At 50.8% G+C, this 19,643-nt stretch overlaps 2 protein-coding genes across 6 annotated transcripts; one reads left to right on the plus strand and one right to left on the minus strand.

Moving 5' to 3' along the window:
* Positions 1 to 450: 450 nt before the first annotated feature.
* On the plus strand, positions 451 to 11,629 carry LOC111856766 (regulator of G-protein signaling 9-like). Its single transcript, XM_023836981.2, has 17 exons — positions 451 to 604; positions 1,115 to 1,211; positions 3,863 to 3,913; positions 4,057 to 4,163; positions 5,272 to 5,323; positions 5,694 to 5,752; positions 5,853 to 5,929; positions 6,123 to 6,204; positions 7,407 to 7,469; positions 8,605 to 8,634; positions 8,774 to 8,835; positions 9,292 to 9,405; positions 9,689 to 9,804; positions 9,895 to 9,982; positions 10,211 to 10,349; positions 10,433 to 10,515; positions 11,000 to 11,629. Exons 1-17 carry the CDS (start codon positions 539 to 541, stop codon positions 11,163 to 11,165), a joined length of 1,452 nt encoding a protein of 483 aa, XP_023692749.2. The 5' UTR covers positions 451 to 538; the 3' UTR covers positions 11,166 to 11,629.
* Positions 11,630 to 12,516: 887 nt separating this feature from the next.
* On the minus strand, positions 12,517 to 19,064 carry cog1 (component of oligomeric golgi complex 1). Of its 5 annotated transcripts, none has more exons than XR_002841221.2 (15): positions 18,669 to 19,064; positions 17,880 to 18,127; positions 17,611 to 17,792; positions 17,062 to 17,232; positions 16,799 to 16,955; positions 16,497 to 16,707; positions 15,339 to 16,118; positions 15,061 to 15,207; positions 14,790 to 14,951; positions 14,581 to 14,705; positions 14,397 to 14,505; positions 14,152 to 14,261; positions 13,679 to 13,760; positions 13,274 to 13,342; positions 12,793 to 12,860 (listed from the first exon to the last, which is right to left on the minus strand). XR_002841221.2 is itself a non-coding variant. In XM_072704887.1 (15 exons), the coding sequence occupies exons 1-14, from the start codon at positions 18,978 to 18,980 to the stop codon at positions 13,334 to 13,336; spliced, it is 2,805 nt and encodes a 934-aa protein (XP_072560988.1). In that variant the 5' UTR covers positions 18,981 to 19,064; the 3' UTR covers positions 12,844 to 12,860; positions 13,289 to 13,333. The 5 variants fall into 5 exon arrangements, 4 of the variants coding, with proteins under 4 accessions (XP_023692748.2, XP_072560988.1, XP_072560987.1 ...); XM_072704887.1 differs by having other exon boundaries at positions 12,844 to 12,860; positions 13,289 to 13,342; XM_023836980.2 differs by lacking the exon at positions 13,274 to 13,342 and having other exon boundaries at positions 12,517 to 12,860.
* Positions 19,065 to 19,643: the final 579 nt, after the last annotated feature.

Genomic DNA, 19,643 nt, shown 5'->3' on the forward strand with positions numbered 1-19,643 from the left:
ACCCTGAGCCTAGAACAGTCTGCCACACAGGGTTGCCTTCTGCCAGCAGAGCCAGGATTAAACCAGGATTAAACCAGGATTTTATATGCAGATTAGAAAAAATATATAGAGTGGTCTAATTTTTTCCAGAGCTGTATATTCCCCGTGCAGATTCTTGACGAAAAATTAATTGCAATATACACTTGAGATCGATAAGTGATATTGTTTTTGGAAAAGCACTGATTTCACGTATTTACTGTATAATAAACCAACGCAACATTGCACTGTACTATCTCTGGAGAAGCAGATATGTGCAATCACCAGACAAATATATGCCATGGGACGTAGCGCAGAATCCATGCAGCAGGTTGTGGGAATGGAGGGGCAAGCTGTGATTGGATGGATAATCCGCCCCCACCCGGTCTTCTTGCTTTAAACTGGACCTAACTGCTGCGTTGTATCAGTGTGAAATATGGGGCACCGTTCTTAGGTGCACGCACTGTCAAGTTTTTATTCCAGGTAATTTTGTCATATTATAAACTATACAGAAACAGCCAAAATGACAATCCGAACACTTCACGATTACGCTCAGCATTACCGGCCAAGAATGGCCTGTCTAAAAAAGGTAGGTTTGTTGTTTGTTATCTAAAAGGAAGCAGTTGTCTTAATGTATTTTATAGAGCGTCACTAGACTTTTCATGGGGTATCACCCCCATTGCAATTCTCTTAACGTATGAGATGTAAAGATATGTTGTTAGCGGACTCAAATGATTCGCCATTATTTAATCGTAGTTGCTAAACAACTTCCAATCCAGTTTATGAATGACTAGACTCCTTTCTGTTACACATTTTTTCCCAGTCTGCGATATTGCTCATTCCCCCTCTCATGGTCAATGAATCTTTCACATTCAAACTATAGATTTTTTCTTAGATTTGTTCTAATCGCTGCTGTAGTCTTTAGTTACTGGAATTGGTTTAAAAATGCAGAAGGAATATCTTTAGGTTAATCTACATCTCTCGTCCTAGCGGTTCAGTCTCTCGGTAGATTTACTAGTAAGCATCGTTTTTCATACACTACATTTTGTTTAGTAAAACTTTTGTCTTTCGACATCGCAATCTCGGCCCTCCTTTGTAGCTGGAGGCCTTGGTCGTGAAGATGCAGGACCCTAAAAGTGGAGTGAAGTCTCAGGAGCAGAAGCTGGTAATCACCACCATACCGCACGCCACCACAGGTCAGATCGCTACGCTGGCTGTTCAGCTTCACCACGGAAGGACACTGTGCTATATTCCTTTACATAGCTTTTGAATTAACATCCATAACAATGAGCACAGTCTGAGGAGTGGCAGAGCCCATTACTATATGTATACAATATTTTTTTATCAATTTAAAGACCATGTTTGAAAGACCAATTTAAAGACCATGTTCAAAGCAAATATTCTTAATTCCATTTCCCTTCTTAAATATAAATATTGGTCATATATTTTTACTCATGGGAGTGTTACCTACACAAAAATGTTCTGAGGGTGGAATGAAAAAATGATGATATTGATGAAGAGATAACCAATCAGATTGTCGAGAAGGTAGGTCCAAACAACTAGAGGCGGCAGGACCAACCAATCAGATGTTTCCTCTACAATCTGATTGGTTATCTCTCGGAACCGATCATTTACGTTCTGCCCACAGAACATTTTCATGTAAGTAAAAATGCAAAAAAGTGACTGTAAAGTTCCAAACTGAAAGTAAATCTAAAAAAAATCAATCCAAGCCTTGATTGTAAATCTGGTCTGATTTCCCCCCCCTCCTCACTATCAACTGAAATCATCCTCCCCTCATTGACTACCTAGGTCACTATTCATATCCCAGGATTCCCCAGTTCCAGCACAATTTGCTGATTTCCCCACTCAGACACACCTGCTATACCTGGCAATTGGCTGGGGAGCTGAATAAGGCGTGTCTGAGCAGGGAAACCTGCAAACCGTGTTGCAGACTGGCCTCCAGGACCGGAATTGGGGAGCCCTGCTATTTCCCTTCCAAATTCTATGCCACACAGATCTGCACTATGAAAACAGATCTCCTAGTTCTCAAAAGGTACTGCCCTGATTGGCTGGCAAATAAGACAGCCTTGTGGAGGACTCAGAAGTGTGCAAGCAAGGGCAACCGGTATTCCTGGAGGTTAAGTCTCCTGTATGTCGGACAGGCCACAATCGGATGAACTTCGCCTTCTGCTCCTCAGCTTCTCATCCCTAAGCTGCCCAGTAATCTCCAAGGCCACAGGAGAGATCATCCTGGGGCTAAAGCGTGCTGGGGCCACGTGGCTCTTCAGGACATCAGTTAAAAAACCTCCTGCCCTCACTGCCATGAACAAAGCAGATGCAGAGCACTGTGCAAAAGCCTTAGTCAGCCAAAGAAAATGATGCTTAGATGATCTTCATGTTGGTGTGAAACTATGACATTATGGCTGCCAAAGTGTGTCAGCTTAGCCACGTCAAAACCTCTGCTAAAATCACCCCAGTATTTCCAGCAGCCGTCCAGTATTCCCATGTACTTCTTGACTTTACTACTTTAATGTAACAAACACATGGAGCGGCTGAGGTCCCCCTGAGGAGGGGTTTGGGAACTGAAGCGGTTCATCTAGACATCCAACAAGATATCAGTAACTTTTTGGAGAACAGAAGAAACTAATTTTTATTGTGTCCCTCTCAGTTTGCATACATACTAATGTTAAATTGAGTTTATTTTTCCGAGCTTTAAACATGTCTTTTGACTGCCTAAGACTTTTGCACAGCACTGTATATAAACAGGAGTGTAATGCTGGCTTATCTCCATTGGATACCCAATAGATACACTTCTAATAGCTAAGATTAAAAGGACATGCACTCAGGAAAGGCTTATGAGGCTGATAAGTTGTAGCTGTGGCTGAGCGGTGGAGGAGCCGGACTGGACCTTCATTAGGTCTCCCATGTGTGGCCCAGTAGGTTTGGAAGATGTGTCAGTAAGCGGAAGGTTGCCACTTCCAGTCCCACAGGTGACGGTGTGATGTCACTATGGGGCTCTTGAGCACGGTAGCTCCAGGGTCTGACCCCGCTTTCTCAGAAATGTAAACCTGCTCCAGGCATAGTTGAGCCTATGGATGGGTCGCAACAGGGTTGAATTTACGGACTGGTCGCTACAATCCAACAACAGTTTATAAGAACTGAAAAATCCATTATGTTGTCAGATTGTCAACAATTAAATCCGGATAATTGTTAATCCACACCGTGGTGACACTGTAAACATTACAACTTGATTGTTTGTGATTCGTATTTAAAATTAATGTAAACATTTAAGCTCATGGAAGTATTTGCAGTAACAAATGTCGCCTGACAGTCATTTCACTGTGCAGTTCACTGACTTGCTGCTGCACAGATCCAGGTCTGCTTCTCCACCATAAACAGCAGGCAGGACTGGCCCTCTTTCTTTGCTCCTCTATCTCTGATGTTCTTCATTTCCTGACCCAGATTTAGATCGTCTTCTCCCCCTGTGCATTACTACTACTTACTGACTCTTAAGGTCATGGACCACTGATAAAACTTTACTAAAAAAAGCCTGAATTATATCAGTGTTTTTTTAAGACAAAAGGTTATATCTTAGTTTTCGAAAGCAAACAGACAAGTGGACGTGACTTTATTGTTGTTTTGATATGCGGGATCAGTTCTAGAGGGCTTTCCAAGGTGCATCAGTTGTTCGGAGTCAGTTGGTCCATCTTTGTTCTGATACGAAAGCAAGCCTGTGACAGAGCTTATCATCTGTAAACGGATCTGCACGTCACGCTGGGCCCTTTTTAGGACGTCAGCTTGCTGTACTGCCTCGTGTGGCGAAAAACTGCACTGTCTCCCCACCCAGGTCATGATGTTCACGCGTGGATCGTCAGCCAATTGCAAGTCAGCGCCAAAGGTAGGGGCGTGGCCTGCAGCCTGGCCGGGTGTGAGGAAGTGGGACACTAGGCTGGGCACTTGAGTAAGAGGACAGTCATCCTTTCCGCCCCAAGGTCAGGAGGGTCAGTGAACTCTGTGTTCCTTCACGGTGTCTCCACCCAGAGGCCCAGGCTATCGGTACCATGATGGTGGCCTTTGGATACATCTACCCTCTTCAGAACCACAGGAAGCTGCACCTCAGGGTGGACAGCAGCCTCTACCGCTACCAGGTGGCTCTCATACGCTCATCATTCCTACTACACTGCTACACCAACGTTTCCTAATCTGGTCCCCTGGGACCCATAGACAGTCCATGGTTTGCTCCTAGGGGGTAGTGACAGAGAGAAAAAGAGGGAGGGGGAGAGGAAGAGGGAGGTAAGGGGGGGAGAGAGAGCGAGAGAGAAAGAGAGAGAAAGAGAGGGAGGGGAAGAGGGAGAGAGAGAAAGAGAGAGGGAGGGGTGAGAAAAAAGGAGAGAGAGAGGGAGGGGGAGAGAAAGACGGAGGGAGGAGGGAGAGAGAAAGAGAGAGGGAGGGGGAAAGGAAGAGGGAGAGAGGGGGGAGAGAGAGAAAGAGGGTGAGAAAAAGGAGAGATAGAGAGGGAGGGGTGAGAAAAAACGAGAGATAGAGAAAGAGAGGGGAAAGAAAGAGGGAGCAAAAATGTGGACAGTCTGGCAGGGAGCTTGGATGGAGCAAAAACATGGACCGACTGGGTCCCTGAGGACCGGACTGGGAGACACTGAGGAACGACTGGGTCCCTGAGGACCGGACTGGGAGACACTGTGCTACATGACCGCTAACGATTTCAATCCATACGTTTCAGTTCTTACACATTGCAAAGGCTCAGTTAAAAGAATATGGTGACACTTGATTGACCTCTGGGGGAAATTCCCTTTGTGCTCATCCCATCCTGCTCTCCATGACACACATGTAGGTGAGAGCGAGCCTGGCAGCCAAAGGCGGCCGTCTGCAGCGGCGCCCATGGGGTCGGGGGTCAAGGCCCACGGACATGTGACTGTTCTGCAGAAGCCGGGCACAAAGCGGCGACCTTAGGCTTAGCCCACTGAGCCTTACACCGCCCCCATGTGTCAGTCTAGGGCCCGACAGCAAGTGTACATGCCTCTGATCTCCAAATCTAACATACTGGCACAGGTGCTACAGGTAGCCGCTAGCACCACTTAACACGCTAATGTTTTCACATAGACTTCAATGGTCTTGTGTTCAGCCTCAAATCTCACTGTCAAGCCCCCCCCCCCCCCCACCATCTGCTGGTTGGATTAACCCCGCGTGAGATAGTGACATGCAGCTGTTTGCACTGACCACTGACTGCTTTTTTCCCAGACCCCCTACTTCTGGCCTGTACAGCACTGGCCTGCAGAAGATGCCGATTATGGTATACTGCCCCCTGTAGACTGTAGAGGCTCATTACTAAACCCTACAGCAACGGAGTAAGTCATAGCGGCTGTATTCATAGGTACCTCATATGGTGCATCATCTCAGCACATTCTGAACCAAACAATCAGCCAATTAAAAACACCATATACTAGGTACAGAGGTGTTGTGAGCTGGGACGGCTGGGAGGGACCAAAACCAGTTTGGGGATCCCTGAGGACTGGATAGAGAAACGCTGTGGAGTAAAACTAGTCATACTGAACAGTACTAAAATCTGTCCAACAGATGGATGTTGTCATGGTACCTGTTTCATTTTGTAAGTTCTGTTAAGCTAAGTACACAGGAAAAATGACTTGTTTGTTTCCTCAAAGCCATCTACCTGGCAAAGAGGAACATCCGCAAGAAGGGCGTCCTGGATCTACACGAGCAGGTGAGGACAGGCCTCTGTCTGCAGTGGCTCCGCCCATCTCCTTCCAAGCCCCGCCCTCGTCGATCACTGGGGCCTGAGTATCTCCAATCTCTGCCCCCAGGAGAACTACAACAGGCTGCATAAATGGTTGAACCACAAGTGGGATTTCATTATGGCGCAGGGCAAGGAGCAGTATAGGTTGGTGTCCTCCAAGTTCCCGAGGCAGGCCGGGCCACACGCCACTGGGGGCCTATCGGCAAAGACGTGCTGTAGGCACACACATCAGCTCTTACGCTGTGCACACTTCCCGGTGAAAAGGGCACCAGAGCCGGAAACGGCCCAGTCGTCTGCTTCCCAAGTGACTCCCCCACCCCCTGCCCTCTGCCAACAGGGCAGGCAAGGAGAGGAAGAAGGCTGACCGCGTGGTGCTCGACTGCCAGGAGAGGGCGCACTGGGTGGTACACCGCCCCCCTGTGAGTATGCGGCGTGAAAAGCTGGGATGGGGGCGGGGAGGGTAGGAACGAGGGAGTGGAGGGACGGAGAGAAAGAGAAAAAGAGAGGGAAGGGGAGAGACAAAGAGAGAGAGGAAGTGAGGGGGGAGAGACAGAGAGAGAGAGAGCAAGTAAGTGAGAAAGAGGAATGGGGTGAGGGGGGGAGAGAGAGAAAGAGGGAGAGATGGCGGAGGTGAGCACCCTATCTCCGGGGCTTTCTGCTGGCCAGCAGGCAGCAAAACAATCTGATGTAGAGACATAAACAAAAGGTCCCTCAGCGGAATTTAGCCTCTTGTTTATACAGATGGTCGGCAAACAGGAACTCGGCAGCAATGCAGCCTGTAAGAGCGCAGTGGCTCCCGTTCCAGCTGCGGTGGGGCTGACGGAGGCCCTGGCCGCTGACTGGGGCTCCGCTGACTGGGGCTCCGCTGACTGGGGCTAAGGGGATACCGGCCGCTGACTGGGGCTAAGGGGATACGGCCGCTGACTGGGCTAAGGGGATACCGGCCTCCCAGACGCCTTTCAGTGCTTATTGTCAGACCTGAGGCACGTATCTTCGCCATTAAAGGTCATAGTTAAAAATAGGCACTGAGGTGAAAGCCCTCTTCCTCCCAGCTCAGAAAGTGGGAGATATCTTGATGGGAGTGTCTCAGCTAAGTGTGTAGGTCACCCCCACCTGCCCCCCGTTCCTAAAAATGGGGCTTCCTGTGGTGGGCGGGGCTTACCACCATCGCAGGTACCCACAGATGAAAGGGTTAAACCCGAGGGCACCTGCTGTGTAGGCAGCAGCTGCCCCGGGCACACTCCGCCCCCGGGACGCTTCTCGGATACTCCGCCCCTCAGACAGCCGGCCCCCGCGGCTGCCCCGGGCACACTGCGCCCCCGGGACGCTTCTCTGATACTCCGCCCCTCAGACAGCCGGCCCCCCCTCGGCAAGTAGCTGCCGCACCGAGAGATCAAAGGGAAGCGAGGCTGCAGGCCACGCCCCCATGCTGCCGTCCCACCTGAGGCATGTTTACCACTCGCGGTGGCGACCCCGGGTGAGCTCGGGGGGGCGGGGGCGGTTAGTGCACTGCGGCAGTGAAGCCACAAAGAGAGCAAGGCGCCTTGGTTGGGCGGGTAGATGATGGGGAGAGAGAGAGAGGCACAGGAAGACAGACCTTTGTGTGCACTTCACCCCACAGCCAGGCACAGTCAGCGCCATGGATTACGGCCTGGACCGCTTGGTTGACCCCAACATGGAGGAGGTAACAGGTGAGTTGGGGGGGGGACCAGGGGAGTGAAGTGACAGAAAGCTCATGCTGTCCCTCAGCTCACAGCCCCTAGCAGGGTTTTCAGCACAGCACCATTCGACCTTTGCCCTTTACATTGTCTGGCATTACATTCAAGGCCTGTTCAGGGCTGGATTCAGGCATATGCAAATTAGGCATCTGGAGATTAGCCCGATTAGCAAAAAGAGGCCCAGACGAAGACATTCACATATACAATGTATAAATACAAACAATTGTATGGAATTAAATTAAATTAAAGAAATAAAGCCATATACATCAAATTAAAATGTTTATGTGCAGGCAAAATCATGGCCAGCTCTATCTAACAGAGAGCTGAATAGGACCCAAATTGCCTGAAATGGGGCCCAAGTAAAGCTTTGCCCAATAGGTGCCCTGAGCTGCCTGGGATGGGCACCAGGCCCCCATGACCCTGGACTGCATATGATGGATGGAAAGATGGATGGAAAGATGGATGGATGTCTGTAATCTGGCTTTTTAAAACTTTTTACTGGAATTTGTGTTTGTTTGTTTTTCTTCTTTTTTTTCCTGCAGATATTTTGGTTTTCATCTGACATGTTCCCAAGAGGATGATGAACTAGAGAAACACGCAGCATACAAACGGTTAATGGGACACAAGTTCCAATCCCATCACTGTAGGTTCGGAAAACACACACAGAAACAGACAGACATAGACATACACCAAGACACACCTGCTTTTTCAAAATAAATGGGTAAAAACGTCACTTATTTAACATACATGAAACTGCCTGTACAGCTGACAGCAGAGGTTTGTTGGTCAGACCTCCTGTTTGCTGTCGCTCATGGGAGTTTTACTTTATGGGACTTATACAAAAAATGTCCTGAGTGGAGAATGAAAAATTATTGGTTCAGCAAGATAACCAATTAGACTGCGGAGGAGGTGGGACCAAGACATCTGATTGGTTGGTCCTGCCTCCTCTACTTCCTTGAACCCACCTTCTCTACAATCTGATTGATTAGCTTTCTGAACCAATCATTTTTTGTTCTGCCCTCAGAACATTATTGTGTAAGTAAAACTCCCACGAGCTTTGCTGTCACCAAACACCCACTGTCTGTTCTAATTCTGTTTCAGAAAAAAAACGTGGGCTACTTCAGGCGAATCGTAAGTCCCTCTTTAAAACAGGACGGGGTGGGGTGGGGGGGTCAAACGTCCCCATATGTAATAGCGGCATTATGATGAATCCCGGACCCTGGATGTAACCTGTCCGTCCTCAGTGTTCTCCGCTTTCTCTATTCTGTAGATCATCTTCAGCTCACAGTACCTCATGAGGCCCAGGGTCAAATCATCCGTCTCCCTCTCAGCGTGAGTCCCCTAGAAAGGCTGCTGGATAAAGGCTCCTGCATTTCCCTCTAATTTCACTTTGTATGGTCCTGCAGCATTGACCAAGATGGGCTTCTGGAAGATGGATGAATATTTTTGTACTTTAACATAGTATGATTTCTTATAATCATATGAGATGAATAGGCTTGTAGGCCTATAATATGTATTTCTCAAAGTTATAATTTGCAGACCGTGCAGAACATGCAACAACGTTTCCCATTAGAAATCAAATGTGTAGTTAATAAGCTACTTAAGTTCTACCCGTCAGTCATGTTACAGTGTTTTTCCTAGACGGTCCACAGCTCCCAGCTAATGAAGAACACCGAATACCTGGTTCAAGTGTGATGTAAGCTAGCAGTGTCTCTGTGGACTGGGTTGAAACACCAGTGGAAAATATTTCCCATGACCTTTTTTTGGTGTCTCCAATGGCCATGACAGCATGGTGAGGTTCTCAGGCATATACAAGAACCACGACCCGTTCCTGGCACCCGGTCTCCCTAGCAACCCTTGGTTGACTGATGACATCACCTACTGGGAGCACAACCTGCCGCGGTAAACTGCTCATGGGCGTTTTACTTACACAAAAATATTCTGAGGGCAAAATGAAAAATGCATTGATAGATATCCAAGCAACTAGAGGAGGCGGGACCAAGACATCTTATTGTAGCAGAGATGGGTCCAACCAATCTGATTGGTTATCTCTCTCAACCAATCATTTTTCACTCTGCCCTCAGAACATTTTTGTGTAAGTAAACTCCCATGAGGCGATTACTATACTGAACATATGTAGTGTTTATTATATGTGTACAGAAATATATACCCGTGTGCTCCTCAGAGTGGAGGTCCCCACGAGCATGAGAGTGGAACGCTGGACGTTCAGCTTCATGGATCTGCTGAGCGACCCCTGTGGCCGCGCCGACTTCCGGCTCTTCCTCAAGAAGGAGTTCAGCGGTACGGGGGTAGGGCTCCTGAGAGCAGAGGGGGGGACCGAAATGCCGAAGTGCGCACCTTTGATGTTCGGGGTGCTTTTCCGGCCCCTAGGGGAAAACCTGGCATTCTGGGAAGCCTGCGAGGACCTGAAGTGGGGTTCGGCGAAGGCCATGAGGGAGAAAGCGGAGCATATTTACAAGTGAGCCAGGAGGTCGAGGCTCCGAGGGGAAACTCATGGGAAGTTTGACTCTCTCTCATTCAGCTATTAGGTCCAGGAGACTCCATGTCACTACATTTCACACCTTCCAATGGCCTGTATTCATTTGCATATGCTAATAAATACGCATCAATGTGTTTTATTTGCATATACGGGCCTGATTTGCATATACGGGCCTGATTTGCATATACGGGTCGTACCCTTGTACAGCACCTTCCTGGCGCCGGGGGCTCCGCGCTGGATCAACATTGACGGCAGGACGATGGACGTGACTGTGAGGGGGCTGCTGCACCCCCATCGCTACGTGCTGGATGCGGCGCAGACACACATCTTCTTGCTCATGAAGAAGGTGAGGCGCTCACCCGCACACAAGGGGGCGCCGTCGTCCACTAGCCGTTGCTGCCACGGTAACTGGCGCCGCCTGGTTCACAGGACACATTCGGGCGATACATGAAGTCTCCCGTTTTCAAGGAAACGCAGAAGAGGGCCTTTTCCCCAGAAGAGCACAAGTTCACGTAAGACTCCGAGCTTTAATTATACCATTAATTCTCACTGATTCCTCAATCCGACCTGTTTATACAGTCTGATATGTATAAGTTTGGCAAAAGGGCCAACAGCGGAATAGGGTGTTTATCAATATGCATCGATACACTTGACTGTTCTTGTGTTGTCGCGCCCATTTAATGTTGTCTTCCATTCTAAGACCAGTTCCAATGGTCTGGTAAAAATTCCCAGATGTCAATCTTGCCCAGTCCCAAAATCAAGGATGCATCGGTTCCATCCTCTTTAATGAAAACAATCCCGTGATTCATTGCACCAATGACAGCCAATTTAGCAAGAACGCTCATGCCAAGATCACAAATATGTTCTCTGCGTTCTTGGTGTTGATAAAACACCCCAGGTCTGGTTTAGGCGTCAGATCTGCCAGCAGCAGCCTGAAGGTCATAAAACACAGACAGAGCATCAGGGCAACGTCTTCCCTACGCGTCCCTCCCACAGGAAGGCGCAGCTGGACCAGAATGCTAGAAACCGCAAGCCGGGCATCCACCCTATCATCCTGCACCAACGGGCTCAGGAGGAGAAGGCCAAGCTGGCCGCCAGTGGGCCAGTGGACATCAAGCAGGTCATGAGCAAGCTGGACCGCCGCAACAACCTCAAGAACTGACCAATGACACGCACCCAGCGCCCGGAGGGGGCGGAGTCAGACCCAGCCACACGAGGGTGTTTGTGGGAAATTAGGCTGCATTTCAGGAGAATAGAGAAGTTATAGTGTCGGCTTCTACTGTCATTTATGGATACAAATGTATAACATGCAGATGTGTTGTCACATTATTACTGGAACAAATGTGTTTTTATCCAAAGCAACTTGTATCCACTTACAAAGCTTGATTGTGTCTTGGTACAACTCAGATTAACTCAGATCGCTCCAGGGATCACTTGGCTGGGATTTAAAGGGGCATAAGTGGATTTGCGGGGTTATTAGAAAAAAAATACCAGTCATGAATAATTATACAAGTTAGAATGATAAACAGCAGAGATCAGCACAAATCGATATTATGATGTAAACATATGTAGTGTTTGTGTTGCTCTGCAGCGTGCCGCTTCAGGCTATAAAGACTTATGAGATTACTGAATTTGTTTGTGCTATATTCCTTGTCCAGTCTTGACAAAGGAAAGGAAAGTACCAGAAAGGGCGGCGTTCCCGTCACCGTGTGCAGAACGGCCTACAGAAGCCTCGTATCGTCTCCTTGCGGAGATAGACCCCTCTCAGCAGTTACGAAGGAATCCATCTCTAGAAGCAGTTTTCAAATAAATATTATACAAGTGAAATAATTGGGCATTAAGTACACAACTCTGACAGCAAAGATGTGTCCAACATCAGAGGCGGACATTTCAGGTCCAGAAAGTCAAAATCCAAACCAGGATTTTGTTTCAACCAACCAGTTGAGCATAAAGAGTCACAGTCACAAAGTACTCAACTGGGTGGCTGAAACAAAATCCTGGTTTGGATTTTTACTTTCTGGACCTGAAATGTCTGCCGCTGTCCAATGTTAACTGCAGTAACCTGGGGGTTAAGGACCTTGCCCCAATGCCAAAATCACTTTGGCAACCTTGGGATTTGAAACAATGACCTTTCAGTCATAGACACAATGCCCAACCCACAGAGCTAATTAAAAGGCACAGGCTAATATTTTAAAGAGGAGTTTGGGCTCCTCTGGGTTTACGTCACCAGTGCCACAGCGGTCAAATGATGGTCGGTTCCGAGTGCCTGCTGGTAGGGAGACCGAGCTGACTGGGAGGCCACTTCCTGCCGCATGTCAGACTCACCTTCCTGTGTCATGAAGCCGTGTCTTTGTGTCTGTGTGTGCGGCTGTATGTGAGTGTGACTCTCAGGTAACACATTCCAAGAAATGTCAAGCGGGTTTTCATTTCTGGGTAATGTTGTTTATATTTCACCCGCTCGCGTTGCCATGGAAAAAACAAACAAGTCATTGAAATGGCTACGAATCCTGATCTGGGATTATGTTCGTTTTAATGACAGGAATGAGGTCAAGGAGTTGTGTGTGTGGGAGTGGAACGTCCAGACCGAGGGTAAGAAATCACATACTTGGATTTAAAATAAAACCAAAAGCTTCAATTGTGTAATGTCTTGTGATATATTCACACAGCTGTATCTTACAAAGCCTTTGTACACTTTAAAAAAAAAAACTCAAACTCAGCTTCACTTAGCCATGCCAGAGAGCCAGCTCAGTTTGAAGAGGGAGGGTGTGGCAGACTCCTCTTCCTGATTGGCCAGCTGTCTGAAGAGGTTTCCTGGTCGGAAGCTTTCCTCTGCAGACGGGGCAGTGGTGGGCGTGGCCTGGGGGAGAGAACATAGGGGTGGAGCATCAGGATTTGTTGAGCAGAGCATGGTCTGTTTCTGCATGCGTCACCTGACGTGATTTTTTACATCATTTCACGCCACGTAATGTCTGGGGAGCGGAGTAAGCCGTGATTGTGTGATACTCAGAGTGGCCACTAGGGGGATACATGTGTTGAACCAACAGCGCAAAGTTACACAACACGCACTTAAAATTACACGGCACAGAAGTGGAAAAGCAGGCTTCAGTTGCTTTGCGAGGGAAGCTCCCCTGTTTCAGCAGAATACAAAATCCATGCAGCATCTTGTGTAGGAAGCAGCCAAGCTCAGACACGGAGCGCCTTGAACGCCACAGCGCCAGCATCGTGGCCGGCCAAAAGGGGAATCCCCAAAGGGGCACACCGCAAACCCACACGGTCACCCGTCACCATGACGTCCGAGGGCGGGGCCTTGTTCCCACGGGGACACTGCTCTCAGAGCAGCTGGAGGCGGAGAGACCAGCGGACATCTCAGTGCCGCAGCAAGTCACATTCTACGCTCATCCAGGCAGCCGGAATTTAACAAGGCGCATCCGGTCCGGAGCACAAAAACTGCCAGAAACATTAAACTGCTCTGTGTAAGTTTTGTACAAAAAAAAAATCACAAGCTGATGGGTATTACAGTAAAGCCCCCCCTGGGAGTAGAATCTGAAATCTTTAGGGTCATTCCATTAACTGTGCTGCCACCTGCTGGTCCATAAAAGAAGTGACGCTTCTGGACTTAAACTTAAATCCAGAAGCCTTAAGTTGGTGTGTGTGTGCCCCCCCCCCCATACTGACCAGGGGCCGGGTGACATCTGCTCCCCGGGTGATGGACTTGGCTTTTCGTGACGTCGTCATACTCAGAGGCAGCAGACCAAACCTGGGGGCAGAGACAGAGACCAATGAGGATGGGGGGGGTCATCTGTGCTGCTGGGAGGATCCCTGAGCACAGAACCGCATACGGAACCATGGCCCACTGAAGAAAAACAGACAGAACGGGCTCAGAGTGTAAATCCAAACAAAGCAGCTGCAGATCTGTGATCGACCCGTCATGCCTGTTCACCGTGCGTGATCGACCCCTCATGCCTGTTCACCGTGCGTGATAGACCCCTCATGCCTGTTCACCGTGCGTGATAGACACCTCATGCCTGTTCACCGTGCGTGATCGACACCTCATGCCTGTTCACCGTGCGTGATCGACACCTCATGCCTGTTCACCGTGCGTGATCGACACCTCATGCCTGTTCACCGTGCGTGTGGGGTTTCCCTACCGAAACTGGCTGCTCGCCAGGGGCAGGATGTTGGACGGCTCCTGGGCACCGCTGCTCCCAGTCCGGGGGGTGAATGGCCGCTCTGGTCCAGAAAGCAAACCCAGCAGAACCTGCGCGGAACGAAACGAATCACAGGGGAACAGGGACACGGGGCAGGAGCAAAGGGCCCTGATTTGCTTTATAATTATTTTAGTCTATAACTCCAAAAAAATCCAACATTAAGACAGGCATACGGATAAACGCACCGAGGACCTCTGAACTAGCCGGGCCAGGTTGCTGTTCAGGGGCACCGTGAACACGTCGAGGTCAAAGGGGTCGATGAAGCTCTCCAGGGAGTCACACACATCCTGGATCCTGCGGGTCGAGAGGGGCTGAGCAAACGAGGAACAGCAGGAGGCAGCAGTGACCCAGCTGGGGGGGGGCAGCTACCTGGGGTCCTGCGTCGGGCGCGCCACCTTGCCGTCGTCCGGCCGGGTACCGAGGGTGGCGCTGAGGTGCCGCAGGTCGAAGAGCAGCTGCAGGGCCCGGTTCTGTGTCACGGAGGAGGCAGAGTCCTGGTGGAGGGGGATGTGAGAAGCCAGGGTGAGGGGTCAGAGCTCAGAGGTGAAAGGTCAGAGTGCACGGGCAGACAGACACACCTTGTTCTGGGCCTCCTTGACGAGTTTCTCGTACTCGCTGAGCACCTGATCCAAGCAGCCGCGCTGCAACTCCTGCAAGGTGACCGGCGGCAGAGCGTGGCCGCCCACCCGGTTTACCTCCAGGCACAGGTGGAAGAGCAGGGACTGGACGTGCCAGGAGGGCTGCGGGGGGAACAGGACAGACGGCTCATGCAAACTCACACACCCCGAGCCGCGGCGTCAGAGGTCACCCGGCAGGTCGCCACGGTAACGGCACCCCTCCAGTCCTCACCTGGACAGGCAGCCGGATCTTGGAGGTGACGCTGCTCCCGGACTCGGCCTCCTCCTGGATCTCCAGCTCCTCCCAGGTCGTGCTGCTCTCCAGGATGGAGCCGGGAGACTCGGCGTGCAGCTGGGAGGCGAATCGCTGCACCAGCACCTGTGGGACAAGTGGGGAGAGCACTTACACCTACACTGGTACCAGCATCTTAAGCTAGGCTGAAATTTCAATGCAGCTTCTTAATTAGGTAAATCAGCAGTGGAAAGGCGCTATATAAATGTAGAGCAAACCTTGGAGAGGGCGGAGCTCCAGACCCGGTAGGCTTCCATACTACAGGACAGGAGCTCCTCCTTCAGGCCGGCCCACGCCGTCTGGGCGGGACTCACGTCTGCCACCTTGGAGCCGGCCTTGCCCAGCTTCTTGCCCTGCCGGGGGGGGGCCCTGCCTGCAGAGCTCCCCCCGCCGCCTGCGGCTCCCTCATTTCCCAGAATGCACCTCTGCAGATTAGGGCAGAGTTCGGCCATGGACTGGCCCAGCCTGGCCATGAAGAGGACGGGCGGGGCGGCCGGCAGCCCACCGCGCCCCCGCGTGCTGTCCAGTTCGGAGCGGATCAGCGCCAGAACCTCACGCATGCAGTGCAGGCAGCGAAGCCTCAGGGTCTCCTCGACCACCCCAGCGTCAGCGAAGCGTCCCAGCCCAGCCGAGGGGGGCGGGGCCCCGTCGGACTCCAAGGGGAGGTAGTGCTGCAGGTCGTCCAGCTGGACCCGCAGGCGAGCATCCATGCTGGCACAGAAGGCCTGAACGCGGGGGGTCACGGCGCGCGTCTTCATGGCCAGTCCGCCAGGGTGCCCCGGGGCCGGCGCCCCCCGCACAGAGGCGCTTACCCACGCTGCGTCGTTCGGCAGGTCGCCCGGCGACTCTGACCACAGGAAGGAGGCGACGTCGCCCTCGAACAGCGCCACCCTGCTGGAATCTCCAGGAACTGCACCCATCCCCAGCTCCTGCAGTGACGTAGACAGGAGCTGCCTACAGCTGGCGGAGATCCCATCCAAGGCCTCCTGCGTGAGTGCCTGAGCAGACAGGTTTGGGGGGAGGCGGGGGGGGGCACAGTAGTAATTTAGCTTCACCGCTTCAGGGTTAAACTTAGCTGTTACGCTAACGGCTAAACTAAGCCGTCAGGCTGGTCACACAGAAACTGTTACATAGAATAGAACAGAATAGAACAAAATACAATAGTATAGAATAGTGCAGAACACAAGTAAGCAAACCCTCACTGGAACACTGTGTTTTCAAACCCTCACTGGAACACTGTGTTTTCAAACCCTCACTGGAACACTGTTTTCAAACCCTCACTGGAACACTGTGTTTTCGCCCGTCCCATCTTTCTCTGGTGGCCCAGTAGTTAGGGATGCGCACTTGTAATCGAGAGATCGCTGCCCTGCTCCCACCTGGAGTCTCTGGAGGAAGAGCTGCTGCAGGAAGTCCTCCCAGAAGGCTAGGGGGCGCCCCAGCAGCCTCTGACAGACGGCGGCCCAGTTCTGGCTGACGGAGTCGCTGGCCAGCAGGTCCCAGACGGCGTCGCGGATGGACGCCAGCGCCTTCAGGCTCTTCACGTAGACCAGCAGGCTGCCAACGGCCTGGCGGATGTCCTCCTTACACCTGCCGCACCAAACGCCTCCTTACCGTTCGGCACAACCGCTTCCGTCTTGTTAACAGTCCCGTTTAAAGTAACAGCTTGCGTGGCACTCACGTGTCGATCCACTGCTGTAGCGAATCGCGGAGCTGTTCCCTTTGGATCGGCTGGGCCAGTGAGCGCAGGGCAGGCTGGAACTCCGTAACAGAGGGTGGAAGATACCGGAACCAACCCCCCGGGGCCATGTCCTCCTGCAGTACCCTGTTCCTACCACCTGGGGGAGCACAGAACACAAACGTCATTACGAACGCCACTCAGGTCTGCCTAGGTTACATGAACTGGTCAGCAGCTGTCACACCACAGTCGGCTGCGGGTCCTACCTGCCGGCTTGGAGGAGGTGGCGCCCTCTAGGGTGGAAAACAGCAGGCCGCAGCTCAGACACGGATCCTGTGGCGACCCCTCGGGCGGCAGGTAGAAGACGGCGTACGCCTGGTACAGCGTGGTGACCAGGAGCTCCACCAGAGAGCACACCTGGGTCTTAATGCCCGCCCCTGCAGGGAAAACACAGGACCCAGTTTGACAGAGCGCTGGCTACAGAGAGCCATATTAAACTCTCACTGATGTGGACCCAGTTTTGGGGGGGCTAGTGCCCCAGTGACAGCTTGTTGCCCCCCCCATGGCCCCCCTAAATATATATGCTACTTGGGTCTGAAATAATTGCAATATTCTATCATTATTATTTACATTTATTTATGTGGGCTAAAATGTGTGTGGGAAACAGCTGACACACATTCTCGTAACAAACTCATAAGACTGCACTGATGTTTCTCTTCAAAATACTATTTTAAAGAAGCAGAAACCAGCAGGACTGGGATCATTAACAAGTATGTTTTCTAAACAGCCTCCCCCAGCAGGGTGTGGGTGGGTACCGTGCTGCGGCTGGTTCAGAAGCTGCTGTATGGACGCCTTCCTGGCCAGGAGGAAATCAGCCAGCACCTGCCGCGGCGAGCTGCCCTCCAGCAGCATGGTGGACGCCAGCGCGTCGGCGATCGCCTGGTCAGACACGGCCCGGCCACGCAGCAGGGATTTACTCTCCAGCAAGATGGTAGACCTGGTTGGGGCAATCAGTAATATTACGGTGCCGAGAAATGTGAAAAAAGAAAACGCCATAAAAAAGTATATTTTAGAAATCATTAACCTGAAGTGGCCGGCAGCAGCGACCTGGCGCACGAGGATGGGGAAGCGGGCGAGCACGGGACTGTAATGTGGCCCTCCGGCCTCCAGGTGGAGATGCCCGTGCAGGTGGCAGCAGAGCAGGTAGAGCTGCGTGGCCCGCAGGTACTGCGACGACTCCATGGAGCTCCAGATGTGCTCTGGGATTTCCAGCAGCAGCTTGATCTGCGCCGCCATGCAGAAGAACTTCTCCTGTGACTGCCGCTGGGTCATCTGGCCAAATAGTACGAGACACGGAGAGGTCCACCCAGGAACCCGGACTCACATTATTACCGAATGTAAATGCGCGTGCAATAACAAAAAACACTCTAACACTGCACCGAAACATTAATTTGCTATAGAAACCTGCTTGTCCGGTTAGGGAAATTACTCACAAAAGTAATCCATCACAGCAAGGGCAATAAATGTGTGTGTATTGCCTTAAGTCATGAATAGCTTTTTATATCGCATACGTTTTCCATAGCCCCCACCCTAGTAAACACTCAGCCCCCCTATCTATTCATCTCCAACTACGACCCTGCATTACAGGCAGTTCAGGTGCGGAAAGTAAAAATCCAGACCAAGATTTTGTTTCAAACAGCCAGTTGAGTACTCTGTGACTGTGACTTTATACTCAACTGGTTGGTTGAAACAAAACCTTGGTGCGAACTTCTATTTTCTGCACCCGAACTGTCTGTAATGGGTTACTTTTGTGAGTAACTTTCCCAACACTGTGCGCAGATGACAGCCGGCTTGACGCTAAGGACATGCCCACCTCCGGCTTGCTGTCGGCCGCAGCGTGGCTCTTCCCCTGCTTGAGCTTACTGCAGTAGCGGTACATGTCCTGGATGGACAGGACCACGCTCTCCGAGCACTGGCGCATCTCGCCGATGGTGTCCGCGGCGTCGATCAGGTCCCGGTACCGCTCGCCCACCATCTGCCGCAGCTCTTCTTTCTTCTGCTCGATCTCCCCACGGACTTTGCGCTCTATGGCTCGGATCTCCTCCGTGTTGTAGCGCTCGAACAAGGCGGCCGGGTCCCGGATTTCAGACACCCGGAGGGACTGCGCTGCTGGTACCACCGCCATCACACCGATACCGACGAGCCCTGTCAGCCAGCAAGACGGCGCAGGGAATCCGGAAGTGACGACGGCGCCCGGCCACGTAACAGAGTGCGAAAGTCACAGGTTGGTTGGAGCAAAGAAAAGGAAACCGCGGCGAACAGCGCCGCCTACAGGCACGCCACCGAAAGTACAATATGATGTGCGCTCTTTCTACTATAAGATAATAAAGTGCGCCGATATAACATACCGAAAATATAAGCCTCATAATATAGCTAACGACAGAAGCGAAATCTATACATATTCAGTTAAAACAATAACATACCCATCGAATTATTACTGCTAAACTTTGACAACATCTTTTTTCCAGGTGTTCGTACATTTTTTTAGATGTCATGCGAACATACTGAACTAAGACAAACCTAGTTTCGTTACAGCTAATTATAATACAGTGCCGCAACGAATAATAATAGTCCCGGAGACAGACTCAAAGGAATAATTAATTCAATTAGATTTAAATAATTGTCTCAGTGTACAAGCTGTCCTTGAAAGACCGAAAACAAAAATAAAAGTTAATTGCCGTTGATGTAAATAACCCGTGCTTGCAGGGGTAAGCTGTCCAGCAAAAAATACATAAAACGATGTCATGTGATGCCCAATGTACCTTAACGAGGGTGCAGTTTATGCTGG

Source organism: Paramormyrops kingsleyae, chromosome 22 (assembly GCF_048594095.1).
Source record: "Paramormyrops kingsleyae isolate MSU_618 chromosome 22, PKINGS_0.4, whole genome shotgun sequence".
Classification (NCBI taxonomy): Eukaryota; Metazoa; Chordata; class Actinopteri; order Osteoglossiformes; family Mormyridae; genus Paramormyrops; species Paramormyrops kingsleyae.